The following is a 16,751-nucleotide window of genomic DNA, read 5'->3' as shown; positions in this document are numbered from 1 at the left end:
TTTTACTGATATGTGGTGGATTTGTATTGTGTCAATTTAGCAAAACTGGGACTGCATTTCCTAAAATTCCCCTCCCTGCCTAGTTCCAGTTTATTGTGGGCAAGAAGAAATATCTGTGGAGGGTGGAGGTTGGCACTGGTTACCATGTAACCCACTCCCACAATTGTGTAAGGTCCAGTCGCTATAACCGCCGTCCTGTGTCTGTAAATATATATTTTCCGATTTACAAAATACATTGAGCATAGTGCCTGTTTCACTTTACTATATATGGTGGATATTTTTCCATATCATTAAACAGACTTCTAGACTATCCTTTTATTTTTTATGGCCCATCAATTAACAAATCCCCGGACATTGGACGTTGAGGTCATTTCCAATTGGGAAGAGAAACAAAATCTTTGTGTCCATCCACAATAGTTAGTTTGTTCATTTTTCTTGCAGTTCTTTTAAAAAAAAATTCCTCCTCTACCTTCTGGCCTGTATTGTTTCTGATCAGAAGTCTGATGTCACTGGGTGCAGTGGTGTGCACCTGTAATCCCAGCTACTCAGGGCCCAGGAGTTTAAGACAAGCCTGGGCAACATAGCAAGACCCCATCTCAAAAAAAGACAGAAAGATAAGTCTGATGTCAATCTTATCTTTGTTCCTCTGAACATATTGTGTCTCTTTTTTCTGGCTGCCTTTATGATCTTCATCTTCTCTTTATCACTGGTTTTAAACAATTTTATAATAATGTGCCCTTTATATGTGTTGGCTTTCTCTCCTCCTCCTCCTTTTTCTTTTTGTCTCAAAAAAAAAAAAAAAAAAAAGAGGTAGGTGTCATTCGCATCCGTGTGAAGAGACCAACAGGCTTTGTGTGAGCCACATGGCTGTTTATTTCACCTGGGTGCAGGCGGGCTGAGTCCGAAAAGAGAGTCAGCCAAGGGAGATAAGGGTGGGACCGTTTTATAGGATTTGGGTAGGTAAAGGAAAATTACAGTCAAAGGGGGGTTGTTCTCTGGCGGGCAGGAGTGGGGGTCACAAGGTGCTCATTGGGGGGGCTTTTTGAGCCAGGATGAGCCAGGAAAAGGAATTTCACAAGATAATATCATCACTTAAGGCAAGGACCGGCCATTTTCACTTCTTTTGTGGTGGAATGTCATTGGTTAAGGCGAGGCAGGGCATTTGCACTTCTTTTGTGATTCTTCAGTTACTTCAGGCCATCTGGGTGTATACCTGCAAGTCACAGGGGATGCGATGGCTTGGCTTGGGCTCAGAGGCCTGACAATAGGGGTCTCACGCTATTGCTAGGCTGGTCTTAAACTCCTGGCTTCAAGCAAACCTCCCAAAGTGCTGAGATTATAGGCTTGAGCCACCACACCCTGCCTGACCTGGGATATCTCTCCCTTTTTTCTCATGGGGATAATAATATTTCACAGAGTTGTTGCCACGGTTAAATGACACGACATCATATTGGTGAACTGGGCAGTGTTGTACAAACCTGTTGTGAACAGGGCAGGCCTCATGGGTGTGAGACCTCTAGTCTTCAGCGTCCTGCACTTAGCCTGCACACTTGATTTAATCCGCTGAGGCACTCACATTGAAATTCTTTGAACAAGAGGACTTGCATTTCTTTTTTCTTTTCTTTTTTTTTGAGATGGGGTCTTGCTATGTTGCCCAGGCTGGAGTGCAGTGGCAATTCACAGGCATAATCCCACTACTGATCAGCACAGGAGTTTTGACTTGGTCCGTTTCCAACCCGGGCTGGTTCACCCCTCCTTAGGCAACCTGATGGTCCCCTGCACCCAGGAGGTCACCATATTGATGTCAAACTTAGTGAAGACACCCAATTGGCAGAGCACACTGCAGCCCAGAACTCCCAGCTCAAGCAATCCTCCTGCCTCAGCCTCCCGAGTAGCTGGAACTACAGACACCAGCCACGCGCCCGTCAGGACTTGCATTTTCACTGTGCACCAGAGCCCACAGATTACAGAGCCAACAGTAATTAGGGGACTTGTGCCATTTCCACACCCATAGTAGGTCACAAGGGCTGCATTTTGCCCTGCGCCGTGGGCAATCAAAACTGTAAACCCCGGAGAGGTCAGCTCTTGTAGACAGGGCTGTGTGCTCCTGGGGATCCCCCATCGTTGTTATTCATTCATTCCATTGGGAAACACACAAGCTGTCCTTTTCACGCAGCCCTAAGACACTTTACAGTCTTTGTTTGTAAACAGCAGTCACTTCGACTCACGAAGGAGCTTGTCCCCATCCCCCACTGTAAACTTATTTAACAAATGATTGCTCAGTCTGTGAGTGGGAAAGGAAATCCAATCCTAGAGAAGTATCTCATTCATAAATAAACGCGCTCGTAACTCTAGATCCCACCCCATCCCCCACATCACTGTGCAGAGACAGCTAGATGCAGACATTCAGATTCAGAGCCAGTTTGTTCATTGCACAAATGTGTTCACTGAATATTTACACTGTGACAAGGAATGTGCCAATGAAAGACTGAAGATAAAAATGGACGATGGGCCGGGCGCGGTGGCTCAAGCCTGTAATCCCAGCACTTTGGGAGGCCGAGACGGGTGGATCGCGAGGTCAGGAGATCGAGACCAACCTAGCTAACACGGCGAAACCCCGTCTCTACTAAAAAATACAAAAAACTAGCCGGGCGAGTTGGCGGGCGCCTGTAGTCCCAGCTACTTGGGAGGCTGAGGCAGGAGAATGGCGTAAACCTGGGAGGCGGAGCTTGCAGTGAGCTGAGATCCGGCCACTGCACTCCAGCCTGGGCGACAGAGCGAGACTCCGTCTCAAAAAAAAAAAAAAAAAAAAAAAAAAAAATAGGACGATGGGGCTGGGCGCGGTGGCTCACACCTGTAATCCCAGCACTTTGGGAGGCCAAGAAGGGAGGATGGCTTGAGCCCGGGAGGTCCAGGCTGCAATGAACCACAATCGCATCATTGCACTGCAGCCTGCATGACAGAGCCAGACCCTGAATCTACAAAAGTTAAATTTAAAAATGAAGGCTGGGCACAGTGGCTTGTATCTGTAATCCCAGCGCTTTGGGAGGCCGAGGTGGGTGGATCACTTGAGGTCAGGAGTTGAAGACCAGCTTGGCCAACATGGTGAAACCCTGTCTCTACTAAAACTACAAAAAATTTGCAGGGCGTGGTGGTGCACACCTGTAATCCAAGCTACTTGGGATGATGAGGCAGGAGAATCACTTGAATCTGGGAGGCAGAGGTCTCAGTGAGCCCAGATCTTGCCATTACTCCAGACTGGGCAACAAGAGCAAAACTCTGTCTCAAAAAAAAAATTAATTTAATTTAATTTAGAAATTAGCCTGGGGTGGTGGCACGTGCCTCTAGTCCCAGCTACTCAGGAGATTGAGGCAGGAGGACCGCTCAAGCCCAGGAGTTTGGATAATTATTTAGTTACTTCCATTTTTTGTAGAGATGGGTTCTTGCTGTGTGACCCAGGCTGGTCTCAAACTTCTGGGCTCAAGCAGTGCTCCTGCCTCGGCCTCCCAAAATGTTGCGATTTCAGGCATGAGCCACCGAGTCCAGCCATGCGTGGGTTTTTTGAAAACCCACCTGGCTAGCTTGGAGGTGACCCCGAGTGGATAAAGGTTAGGAGTCCACCATTGTTATTTCCCTTCCCAAAAGAGATGCTGGAGGCTTGGGCTCGGGTAGTGACAGTGGTCCGTGAAGAGAAGATGAAGTTGAGAGATATTTAGGAAGTGACATCTGTTGAGAGAACATGGAAGTGGGTCCACTGTGCTCTCAAGTAGCCCATCATACATGATGGAAGGTGGGTCTCCCACGCATTCAAGAGTTTCATCCCCACAGTGGCAGCCAGGCTGGGTGCGGTGGCTCATGCCTGTAATCACAGCACTTTGCGAGGCTGAGGGGGGCAGATTACTTGAGGTCAGAAGTTGGAGAGCAGCCTGGTCAACACGGCGAAACCCCGTCTCTACTAAAAATTAAAAAAAAAAATTAGCTGGGCATGGTGGCAGGCACCTGTAATCCCAGCTACTCGGGAGGCTGAGGCAGGAGAATCTCTTGAACCTGGGAGGTGGAGGTTGCAGTGAGCTGAGATCACACCACTACATTCCAGCCTCGGTGACAGAGCGAGACCCTGTCTCAAAAAAAAAAAACAAAAAAACCCGATCTACTTCCACATCTTTCTCCTATTCTTTCCTGGGAGCAATTAGGAATTGGTGGCCAAAATAATGAAGACTACAGAATCAATGTTTACAAATTGTTAATATATACATATACATTACATGACAAATATGCAAATATGATAAACATATCTATGCATATGCAACATATGTCATATGCATAACATGATATGCAACATAAAATACATAATATGAAATTTACCATCTTAATCATTTTCTTTTTTTTTGGAGAGACAGGGTCTCACTCTGTTAACCAGGCTGGAGTACAGTGGTGTGATCACAGCTCACTGCAGCCTCAAACTCCTGGGCTTAAGCGATCCTCCCACCTCAGCCTCCCGAGTAGCTGGGACCATAGGTGCATGCAACAGTGCCTGGCTAATTTTTTTATTATTTTTTTGTAGAGATGGGGTCTTGCTTTGTAACCCAGGCTGGTCTCAAACTCCTGGCTTCAAGCAATTCTCCCGCCTCGGCCTTCCAAAGCTCTGGGATTGCAGACGTGCGCCACTGCACCCAACCCATCTTAACCCTTTTGAAGTTCTGTGGCATTAAATATATTCACACTGTGCAACCGTCACCACCATCCATCTCCAGAACTTTCTCATCTTCCCAATCTGAAACTCTGTCCCCATTAAACACTCACTCCCATTACCCCTCCCCCCAGCCCTGCTAACCACCATTCTGTCTGTCTCTGTCGATTTGAATATTCTAGGTACCTCATATTAGTGGAATTATACAATATTGTCTATTTGTGTGAATCAATTTTGTTTTATTTTTTTTTTGAGACGGAGTCTCGCTGTCACCCAGGCTGGAATGTAGTGGCGCGATCTTGGCTCACTGCAACCTCCACCTCCCAGGTTCAAGTGATTCTCCTGCCCCAGCCTCCCAAGTAGCTTGGATTGCCTGCTTCCATGCCCAGATAATTTTTTTATATTTTTAGTAGAGACAGGGTTTCGCCGTGTTGGCCAGACTGGGCTCCAACTCCTGACCTAAGGTAATCCGCCCACCTCAGCCTCCCAAAGTGCTGGGATTACAGGCGTGAGCCACCGTGCCTTGCCTGAATCAATATTTGATGCTCAGATTGCACATACTGGAATTCAAGTTATCATCTTAATTGCCTCATTGATTCAGAAAACATGTTCACGGAATATGTTCTCTTTTTAAAATTTAAATAAATATAATATTTTTCTATAGAGATGGGAGTCTCAATACATCACCCTGGCCGGTCTCGAATTCCTGGGCCTGAGGAATCTTCCCATCTCGACCTCCCAAAGTGCTGGGATTACAGGCATGAGCCACTACTCCTGTCCTGGTCTCTGGTATCTTTATTTTCTATCGGAAAAAGAGCATGAACAGAAAAAGTATCTTGGTTTAACCCATATGCTACTTTGATTTAAATGAGCAGATTTTTTTAAAATGTTGTATCTCTGTGGACAATTGTAAGCACTCCCAAGAAAGAGAAAGGGCTCAGCTAGTTTCTATGGCAGCTTAATGTCAGAAACCTAATTCAAAACTCTTAAGACTTATTTTCAGAAACTTTCTTTTTTTTTTTTTTTTTTTTTGAGACAAGGTCTCGCTGTGTCGCCCAGGCCGGCGTGCAGTGGTGCAATTGTAACTTGCAGCAGCCGTTACTTCCCAGCCTCAATCCATCTTCCCACCTCAGCCTCCTGAGCAGCCGGCACCACAGGCATGCGCCACCGTGCCTAGCTGATTTTTTTTTTTTTTTCGAGACAGAGTCTCGCTCTGTCATCCAGGCTGGAGGGCAGTGGCAAGATCTCAGCTCACTGCAACCTCCGCCTCTCGGGTTCTAAGCGGTCCTCCTGCCTCAGCCTCCAGAGTACCTGGGATCACAGGTGCACACCACCACACCTGGCTAATTTTGTATTTTTAGTAAAGATGGGTTTCACCATGTTGGCCAGGCTGGTCTCCTGACCTCAGGTGATCCGCCTGCCTTGGCCTCCCAAAGTGCTGGGATTACAGGCGTGAACCACTGCGCCCGGCCTACTTCATTATTTCTAATGGCCACATAGGAAGTCATTGCATGGATGTACCATAATTTGTCTGACAAATTCCCAACTAAAGCACATTTTAGTTGTTTCCAATTTCAATAGTGCATTCAAAGCTGTAACAAAGACTTCTGTGTCACCCAGGCTGGAGTGCAATGGCGCAATCTCAGCTCACTGCAACCTCCACCTCCTGGATTCAAACGATTCTCCTGCCTCAGCCTCCTGAGTAGCTGGGATTACAGGCTACCACGCCCAGCTAATTTTTGTATTTTTAGTAGAGATGTGGTTTCACCATGTTGGTCAGGCTGGTCTTGAACTCCTGACTTTGTGATCTGCCTGCCTTGGCCTCCCAAAATGCTAGGATTACAGGTGTGAGCCACTGCGCCCGGCCAGTAGTCAAACTCTTAGAAGCAGAAAGTACAATGATGGTTACCAGGAGCTGGGAGGTGGGGGAACAGGGGAGAGGTGGCAGCTCAGTGCATACAGAGTTTCCGTTTTTCCAACTGAATAAATTATAGCGATCTCTCGTTCAATAATGCACCAAGAGTTAACACTATTGTACTATACATACACTTAGAAATGGTTAAGATCATACATTTTATGGAATGTGGTTTTTACCACAATAATTAAAAAGAAGAGCCTGGCACAGTACTGGCCATATAAAGGCTCAATAAATGTTTGCTGAAAATTTAAAAAGAAAAAAAAAGCCAGGTGCAGCGGTTCACACCTGTAATCCCAGCAATTTGGGAGGCTGAGGTGGGAGAATTACTTGAGCCCAGGAGTTTGAGACCAGCCTGGGCAACGTGGCAAAACCCTGTCTCTCAAAAAAAATGTATATTTAAAAAATTAGCCAGGCATGGTGGTGTATGCCTGTAGTACCAGCTACTTGGGAGACTGAGGTGGGAGGATCGCTTGAGCCTGGAAGATCAAGGCTGCAGTGAGCTGAGACCGTGCCACTGCACTCCAGCCTGGGCAACAGAGAAGACCCTGTCACAACAGAAACAAAATTTTGAGTTGTCTAGTCCTGGCCTCCGCCTCAGAATATTTTTTTCCGAACATGTTAGTTTTGTGGGTTGGGAATGCTGGCTTGATTTCCTCCTTTTTGCCTTTTGAGTGTGTGCAATTTATGGTATAGCTGGGAAATGTCAAAGTCAAGACATCTGTAGGAAAATCACATCACTTAGCCCCATCTCCTGTGCCAGACGAGTCCTGTGTGTGCGGTTGGTGACAATGGCTTTGAGTCTGTCAACTCCAGACTGAGGTCAGCCTTACACACCCAGAGTTCCCAAAGCTGAAAACAGGCCTGCCCCAAACGGTACCCGCTAACATCTGGGGAGCCTTTTCAGCTTCCGGAGCACCCCTGTATGTGTTTCTCTTAGTTCAGGCCACCATCTCCACCTTACCAGGCATCCAGAACCTTCTCCACACTTTGCCAACAGAGTTCGTTTGCAGAACTGGACCTTAGTTAGGGTTTGTTGAGGTTTGTTTTTTGTTTTTTGTTTTTTGTTTTTGTTTTTACAATCGTCTCTTCCCACCGACATTCCCTTGAGATATAAATAGAAAAAAAAAAAAAAAAAAAAAGAGGTTTCATGAGTAAGACAAGACATTTGAGCTACATCCACTTGATCCTTGAAAAGGAAATCTAAGAGGTTGTAACTATCACTTTTTCTAGCCTATATAAGGTAGGTCAGCAAGGTAGCAAAAGCCCATCTGTTGTTTTACTCCTTCAGCTCTTTTTCCTGATTCTTCTTGGGGGAACCTAAAACGGTGAGTAACTGGTGGGCCCACCAGACCCCAGACTCTTCTTCACTGCGTGCGGTGAGTAACTGGTGGGCCCACCAGACCCCAGACTCTTCTTCACTGCGTGCGGTGAGTAACTGGTGGGCCCACCAGACCCCAGACTCTAATTCACTGCGTGCATTCATATTAGGCTTAGGTGCTTAGACTCCTCTAAGACTCCTCTTAGACTCCTCATGGGAAACATGGCTTTGACACCTGGAAGGATTTTAATCTCTGGGAGATGGGCTTTTCCTCCATCTGCGTCCACCTTTCAGGACAGATAGCATGCCTTCTTCCGCAGAATGTCTGCAAGGGGCCAAAATGTATCCCTTCCCACGTGGAAATTGCAACATTGCATCTCTCAGGCTGGTGTAGGAAAATGCCAGTGCATTTGTAACATGGTTTGTAGCTGCCTGTGGAAACGACTGATTATGTCAGTATAATTTTTATAAGAAAACGCTTGAATCCTTCTTTAGGTCATGTATTTTTGTTTTCATTTTTGGCATATATTCAAAAGAAGGCTCTGAGATAAAAAGGGCTGGGGTCTTTTTGGTATCTGGTTTTAATTTGGATATTCTGTCCCGTCACTTAATACAAAACCATGCTTATCACATTTAAAAATTCTAGACAGGCCTGGCTCGGTGGCTTATGCCTGTAATCCCAGCAACTTGTGAGGCCGAGGTAGGCAGATCACCTGAGGTCAGGAGCTCGAGACCAGCCTGGCAAACATGGCGAAACCCCGTCTCTACTAAAAACACAAAAATTAGCCAGGCGTGATAGTGCGCACCTGTAATCCCAGCTACTCGAAAGGCTGAGGCAGGAGAATCACTTGAGCCCAGGAGGCGAAGGTTGCAGTGAGCAGAGATGGTGCCACTGCATTCCTGCCTGGGCAACAGAGTGAGACTCCATCTCAATTGAAAAAAAAAAAAAATCTAGACAGACGTACAGTTTCAGTGGGCCTGAGAAGATGTTTGCCCTGGATGTGCACGTCCCTGCTTGTGGCTTATCGCATCTCGTTTATTCTGTGTGAGTAGGTAGAAAATGAGCATCACGGACGTGCTCAGTGCTGACGACATTGCAGCAGCCCTCCAGGAATGCCAAGGTAGAGGGGATGTGGGGCGGGATGGGATTTCCTCACAGCTTTGCACCTTCAGCGAAGCAACACAAAATCAAAATGTAGGCCAGGCAGCCAGATGCAGTGGCTCACACCTGTAATCCCAGCACTTTGGGATGCCGAGGCGGGTGGATCACAAGGACAGGAGTTCAAGACCAGCCTGGCCAAGATAGTGAAACCCCATCTCTACTAAAAATACAAAACAATTAGCCGGGCGTGGTGGTGGGCGCCTGTAATCCCAGCTACTGGGAAGGCTGAGGCAGAGAATTGCTTGAACCTGGGAGGCGGAAGCTGCAGTGAGGTGAGATTGCACCATTGCACTCTAGCCTGGGAGACAGAGTGAGACTCTGTCCTGCCAAAAAAAAAAAAAAAAAAAAAAAATGTAGACCAGGCACGGTGGCTCACATCTGTAATCCCAACACTTTTTGGAGGCCAAGGTGAGAGGACTGTTTGAGCCCAGGAGTTTGAGACCAGCCTGGGCAACATAGCAAGGCTCCATCTCTACAAAATAAAAATAAAAACTAGCAGGGCATGGTGGCATGTGCCCGTGGTCCCAGCTACTCAAGAGACTGAGGTAGGAGGATCACTCAAGCCCAGGAGGTTGAGGCTGTGGTGAGCTATGATTGCTACACTGCACTCCAGCCTGGACGACAGTGAAACTATGTCTCTAAATAAATAAATAAATAAATAAATAAATAAGAGCTTGGCTGGAAATTTCGTGGAATTGGAGAAGAAAACTACTATTTATCAGATAACTAAAATTATAGAGATCTGGGATCTGAGCACACAATTACACTTCTGTAAGACAAAAGAAACCTACAATACATGAAAGCAAGAAATCACTGAAGGGCTCACGCCTGTAATCCCAGCACTTTGGGAGGCCAAGGCCAGTGCATCACTTGAGGTCAGGAGTTCAAGACCAACCTGGCCATCATGGCAAAACCCTGTCTCTATTAAAAATACAAAAATGATCTGGGCATGGGGGTGCACACCTGTAATCCCAGCAACTCGGGAGGCTGAGGCAGGAGAATCACTTGAACCTGGGAGGCAGAGTTTGCAGTGAGCCGAGATCATGCCACTGCACTCCAGTCTGGAGACAGAGTGAGACTCTGTCTCAAAAAAAAAAAGAAAAGAAAGAAAGAAAACAAGAGAAAGAAATCGCCAAAGGCCGTTTAGCCTGTTGAAATCCAGTGATTGCATTTCCCCCTACCAATTAGACCAGGGATGTTGCGGGCTGGGCTACACCGCCTGTAAAGTGGGCCGGGGGGACGGGGAGGCGCAGAGGAGAGGAGAACTGAAAAGGGAAATGGACAAAACCAGCTGGAGGAGGGAAGGCTGGGACAGAGGGGACATAGGATGCCATCACAGAGCCATCAAATCTCGGCTGTCCCAAAATCTTGGACCAGTTGAGCATCCCCGTAGCTCAGGGATATTGTTGAAGTATTTCTAATCATCTGTGTTTTCAGTACCTTGGTCCCAATATAGAATGTGATCCAATGAGTGTCAGAATAACCCATTCTCTGTTCTTCAGACCCAGACACTTTTGAACCCCAAAAATTCTTCCAGACGTCAGGCCTCTCCAAGATGTCAGCCAGTCAGGTGAAGGATGTTTTCCGGTTCATAGACAACGACCAGAACGGGTACCTGGATGAAGAAGAGCTTAAGTAAGCTTTGTCCTGAGTCTGTCTGGTGCCCAGCACTGCTGGGTGGCCTTGGGGTGCAATGGGGGCCAGGATACTGAGTATTTCTTCAATGGCCAGCCTCAGTGTTGGTCATTCAGCCAAGCATCATTAAAGCAAAGGACATGAGTCAGCTGACCACACATCTACCCATGCAAAGCCCTCAACATGGGCAGTGAAGACTGCAGGTGCAAAGATTTTTTTTTTTTTTTTTTTTTTTTGAGACAGGGTCCCGCTGTGTCACCCAGGCTGGAGTGCAGTGGGATGATCTCAGCTCCCTGCAGCCTCCGCCTTCCAAGTTCAAGTGGTTCTCATGCCTCAGTCTCCCAAGTAGCTGGGATTACAGGTGCATGCCACCACGTCCAGCTAATTTTCGTATTTTGAGTAGAGATGGGGTTTCACCATGTTGCCCAGGCTGGTCTCAAACTCCTGGCTTCAAGTGATCCTCCTGCCTTGGCCTCCCAAAGTGCTGGGATTACAGGTGTGAGCCACGGCGCCCAGCCACAAAGATTCTTTGGTGTAAGGGATTTCCTTTGGCAAATGGACTTTAAAAAACTTAAACTTTGGCTAAATGTGGTGGCTCATGCCTGTAATTCCAGCTACTCAGAAGACTGAAGCACAAGAATCTCTTGAAATCAGGAGGCAGAGGTTACAGTGAGCCGAGATTGTGCAGCTGCACTCCAGCTTGGGTGACAGAGACAGACTCTGTCTCAAATAAATAAATAAATAAAAATTAAAAACACTAAAAGCTTAAAAATGGGCCAGGCACTGTGGTTCACACTTACAATGCCAGCCCTTTGGGAGGCTGAGGTGGGCGGATTGCTTGAGTGAGCCCAGGAGTTCAAGACCAGTCTGGGCAACATGACAAAACCTTGTCTCTACAAAAAAATACAAATGTTGGCCAGGCGTGGTGGTTCAAGCCTGTAATCCCAGCACTTCGGGAGGCTGAGACGGGCGGATCACGAGGTCAGGGGATCGAGATCATCCTGGCTAACACGGTGAAACCCTGTCTCTACTAAAAAATACAAAAAAAAAACTAGCCAGGCGTGGTGGCGGGTGCCTGTAGTCCCAGCTACTCGGGAGGCTGAGGCAGGAGAATGGCGTAAACCCAGGAGGCGGAGCTTGCAGTGAGCTGAGAACCGGCCACTGCACTCCAGCCTGGGTGACAGAGCAAGACTCTGTCTCAAAAAAAAAAAAAAAAAACAAATGTTAGTGGGGCATGGTGGGGAGCACCTGTCGTCCCAGTTCCTTGGGAGGTTGAGGCAGAAGGATTGATTGAGCCCAGGAAGTTGAGGCTGCAGTGAGCCATGATGGTGTCACTGCCTTCCAGCCTGGGTAACAGAGCAAGACCCTGTCTCAAGAAAAACCCAAAAACCAAACCAAAACAAAAAAAAACCCTTAAAAATGAAATGCCCACCATTGGTTTCTATAGCTTAAGGAAACCTCTGCTAAGACCTTGGCTAATTATTGCAAGTGCTGGAAACAGATGATTTACTTAAAGGAAAAACAAAAGTGTAAACACAGAGATGCATGATCTTTCAGAAAATCCCCATGGATCTTTATTATCCTGTAGGTTTTTCCTCCAGAAGTTTGAGAGTGGTGCCAGAGAACTGACCGAGTCAGAAACCAAGTCCTTGATGGCTGCTGCGGATAATGACGGAGATGGAAAAATTGGAGCAGAGGGTACGTCCACGCCTGTACGTAGCATAAAACACTCTAGCTCAGGAAGCATCCGTGAGAGCTTGGGCTGTGAGATCCAACCGATGTGGCTTAAAATCCCTTTCTTAACCTTACTGAGCCTCAGTCTTCTCATCTGTAAAATGGGACTAAAGTAAGGATGCAAATGATGTGTGTGAAAACCCTGGCATAATGCTCGGGAGGTGCTATAGAAGCTGGTCACACTGGTCATTGTCTAGGAGCTGCAAAATATCCTTCACCTGACTAGGGGACTAGCTAGCCACCTGGCCAATTATTTGCAAGATGCCATAATGCACCTGCATATAGCACAAGGAATTTCCACCAGTGGGGTTTGAACCTCTCAGAATAAGGGGAAGATTTACATCTTCAGACCAGGGTCCACTGGCGTGCGTATGAAGGCCTCTTCGTTTTCAAGGGTTTAGACAAATATTTTTTGTTGGACATTAGCCCGCCAAGTGGATAATATTAAACAGAGAACAAATAAGCCAACCTCATTTACTGCATCTTCCATAGGCAGAATCCTAGGTTTGAGCTTTAGAATACACTAGCACAGCTGTAGGACTATTTTCACTTGCTTTTGTCACGTTGCTAGCGTGCTTTTTAGCTATGTGCCTGCCAACTCAGCAGAACGTATGGTGGTCCTTCCGGTGGTGCCGATTTGAAATTTAAAACTGCTACATTAGATGCTTATTTAAAAAAAAAAAAACAAAAAAAAAAAAAACAAAAAAAAAAACCCTGTTCAAAATTATACCACTATTGCTTACTACATGGGAGTTAATGCAGATAGATAGCTCATAAAAACAGATTAGGTAAGGGGGGGGTTGACTTATTTAAACATAACCACGGGCTGGGCGTGGTGGCTCAAGCCTGTAATTCCAGCACTTTGGGAGGCCAAGGCGGGCAGATCCCCTGAAGTCAGGAGTTCAAGACCAGACTGACCAACATGGTGAAACTCCGTCTCTATTAAAAATATTAAAAATTAGCCGTGCGTGGTGGTGCGCGTCTGTAATTCTAGCTACTCGGGAGGCTGAGGCAGGAGAATCGCTTGAACCCAAGAGACAGAGGTTGCAGTGAGCCGAGATCATACCATTGCACTCCAGCCTGGGCAACAACAGCGAAACTCTGTCTCAAAAAAAAAAAGATAAACATAACCATGAAAGATTTCCAAATAAAGTTTATCGATAAATATAAAGCAAATCCCCAGTTTTTTATATCAATCTGTAACATCCATACCTTGTTATTATTACTGTTATCCTTCTTTCAGTAACAGAAACTTGTGGAGGTAGGTTCAATGGAGGAGAGTCCGTTCAAAGTCCCACCCTATCAAATATATCCTAAAAATGCGATACCCAGCTACAGAATAGAGAAAGAAAACCTCCCCTTTCTGTCTGCAATTGACCAGACAACAAGTTAAATGTTCACAGATGGCCACAGGTAATTACACTGAATTCATTCATTCATTCAAAATGAACGAATAGAAGTGATGGGCTTGACAAGTTCTAATTCAAAGGCCTCTATTACAAAGCTGAAGGTGTTTGTTAAATAAGATTATTCAGAGAAAGGGAACCCTGTGGACTCCCTGGAGATATAGTCATTGATACCCAGGTCTCCTCTCCTTCCCTCCCCTCTCCTTTTTTTGAGATGGAGTCTGGCTCTGTCATCCAGGCTGGAGTGCAATGGCACGATCTCAGCTCACTGCAACCTCCATCTCCCGGGTTCAAGCGATTCTCCTGTCTCAGCCTCCTGAGCAGCTCGGATTACAGGCACGCGTCACCACACCCAGCTAAGTTTTGTATTTTAGTAGAGACAGGGTTTCACCATTTTGGCCAGGATAGCTTCAATCTCATGACCTCATGATCCACCTGCCTCGGCCTCCCAAAGTGCTGGGATTATAGGTGTGAGCCACTGTACTTGGCCGGTTTTTCTTTCTTTTGTCCCCTCCAAGGGGGCCATGCCCATCATCTGACAATTTCTTCACTTCCTTCCCTCTTTGGAATTCTCATTGGCCACAGCATGTCTGTAAAGAACCAAGCCACCTCCACTGACCGTGTTCTCACCTCTTCTGTTCTAGAATTCCAGGAAATGGTGCACTCTTAAAAGCCCCAGTCTCTGGAGAAAAGAAAGGAATAATCACCTGGAAGGATTCCAAAGCCCTGGGAATGGGGAACCCCACATCCTATCCCTACCTAGTTTGTTAATTTCCCTGGAAACCTTCTGCAGTTTGCTCATTGTTTCAGCGAGGTCATGAGAGAGTCACTCACGACTTTCTCCGTGGTGGATATGCCCTGACGACTTCTGTAAGCCTCCTTCCCCGGACAGGCAATGCCTCTAAAAATCACCCAATAAAGGCAGGCTTCTCATCATCTGCCAATGTGTGGGCGTGTTTTTTTTTTCAGCACGACACTCAAGCAAGCTGGGACCAAGGGCTTTTCCTCAGATTTCTGGTCCCATCAAGCTTGAAGCGGGCCACGCTCGTGTTATGCTTGAGCAAACAAGGAAATCAGGTTTTGGAGGATTTTTCTGGTTGTTTCTTTAAAGTCACAAATAAATGCCATTGTCATGCTAGGATTTTTCTCAGCAAATCTTCTGAAACTGAAATTAAAAGAAAGGGATTTTAGCCAGCATAAAATCACTCTTTTTTTTTTTCCTTTCTTTTTTGAGACGGAGTCTCACTCTGTCACCCAGGCTGGAGTGCAGTGGCTCAATCTTGGCTCACTGCAACCTCTGCCTTCCGAGTTCTAGCTATTGTCCTGCCTCAGCCTCCCAAGTAGCTGGGATTACAGGCCCCCACCACCACATCTGGATAATTTTTGTATTTTTAGTAGAGATAGGGTTTCACCATGTTGGCCAGGCTGGTCTCAAACTCCTGACCTCAAGTGATCCACCCACCTTGGCCTCCCAAAGTGCTGGGATTACAGGCGTGAGTCACTGCGCCCAGCCAATCACTCTTACCGGTGTATTTTCTGCCATGCGTTAGTTAGAAAGCCACTTTGCGCCGGGCGCGGTGGCTCAAGTCTGTAATCCCAGCACTTTGGGAGGCCGAGACGGGCGGATCACGAGGTCAGGAGATCGAGACCATCCTGGCTAACATGGTGAAACCCCGTCTCTACTAAAAAATACAAAAAACTAGCCGGGCGAGGTGGCAGGCGCCTGTAGTCCCAGCTACCTAGAAGGCTGAGGCAGGAGAATGGCGTAAACCCGGGAGGTGGAGCTTGCAGTGAGCTGAGATCCGGCCACCGCACTCTAGCCTGGGCGACAGAGCCAGACTCCGTCTCAAAAAAAAAAAAAAAAGAAAGAAAGCCACTTTGCTTTTAATTAAGACAAAACAGAATACGTGTTTATAGCGGTCTGTAAAGCTCAGGAGAGACTTGCATTTCCAGGTTAGTACAAACGAACCCATTTCCTCATTATTATATATTTATTTATTTTGAGACAAGATCCGGCTCCCTCTCCCAGGCTGGAATGCAGTGGCATGATCTCAGCTCACTGCAACCTCTGCCTCCTGGACTCAAACCATCCTCCCACCTCAGCTTCCTGAGTAGCTGGGACTACAGGCATGCACCACCACACCCGGCTAACTTTTGTATTTTTGGTAGAGGTGAGGTCTTGATATGTTGCTTAGGCTGATCTCAAACTGCTGGGCTAAAGCGATCCTCCCACCTCAGCCTCCCAAAGTGTTGGGATAACAGGCGTGAGCCACCGCACCTGGCCTTACTTTTTATTGTTTATTTATTAGTGATGGTGGGGGCGGGTCTCACTATGTTGCTCAGGCTGATCTCAAACTCCTGGGCTACAGCGAGCCTCCCACCTCAGCCTCCCAAAGTGTTGCAATAACAGGCATGAGCCACCGCACCTGGCCTTAATTTTTATTGTATATTTATTAGAGATGGTGGGGGGAGGGTCTCGCTATGTTGCTCAGGTTGGTTTGGAACTGCTGGTCTCAAGCCATCCTCCCACTTCAGCCTCTGAAAGTGCTGGGATTGCAGGTGTGAGCCACCACAGACCCATTTTCAAGTCTTTTTCCCTCCTTTTTTTGAGACAGTCTCACTCTGTCACCCAGGCTGGAGTGCAATGGCATGATCTCGGCTCACTGCAACCTCTGCCGCCTGGGTTTAAGCGATTCTCCTGCCTCATCCTCCCGAGCAGCTGGGATTAGAGGTGCCTGCCACCATGTGCGGCTAATTTTTTTTTTTTTTTTTTTTTTTTTTTTTTTTTTTTTTTTTTAAGACGCAGTCTCGCTCGGTCGCCCGGGCTGGAGTGCAGTGGCCGCATCTCAGCTCACTGCAAGCTCCGCCTCCTGGGTTTACACCATTCT

General features: G+C 46.8%; 1 protein-coding gene across 3 annotated transcripts in view; it reads left to right on the top strand.

Annotated features, from left to right (window-relative positions):
- Positions 1 to 14,783, top strand: part of LOC104682627 (putative oncomodulin-2) — a 51,960-nt gene extending 37,177 nt beyond the window's left edge. For 2 of the 3 annotated variants that reach the window (XM_030932248.1, XM_030932247.1), the window contains 3 exons: positions 10,591 to 10,723; positions 12,312 to 12,435; positions 14,508 to 14,783. In XM_030932248.1, the coding sequence (XP_030788108.1) occupies positions 10,591 to 10,723; positions 12,312 to 12,435; positions 14,508 to 14,684 (434 nt within the window). In that variant the 3' untranslated portion in view covers positions 14,685 to 14,783. Of the gene's footprint in view, positions 1 to 8,979; positions 9,048 to 10,590; positions 10,724 to 12,311; positions 12,436 to 14,507 lie in introns of all 3 variants that reach the window. The other variant, XM_030932249.1, reaches the window with a different exon arrangement.
- Positions 14,784 to 16,751: the final 1,968 nt, after the last annotated feature.

Source organism: Rhinopithecus roxellana, chromosome 6, assembly GCF_007565055.1.
Source record: "Rhinopithecus roxellana isolate Shanxi Qingling chromosome 6, ASM756505v1, whole genome shotgun sequence".
NCBI classification, from domain to species: domain Eukaryota; kingdom Metazoa; phylum Chordata; class Mammalia; order Primates; family Cercopithecidae; genus Rhinopithecus; species Rhinopithecus roxellana.
This window is presented reverse-complemented; position numbering and strand designations above follow the sequence as displayed.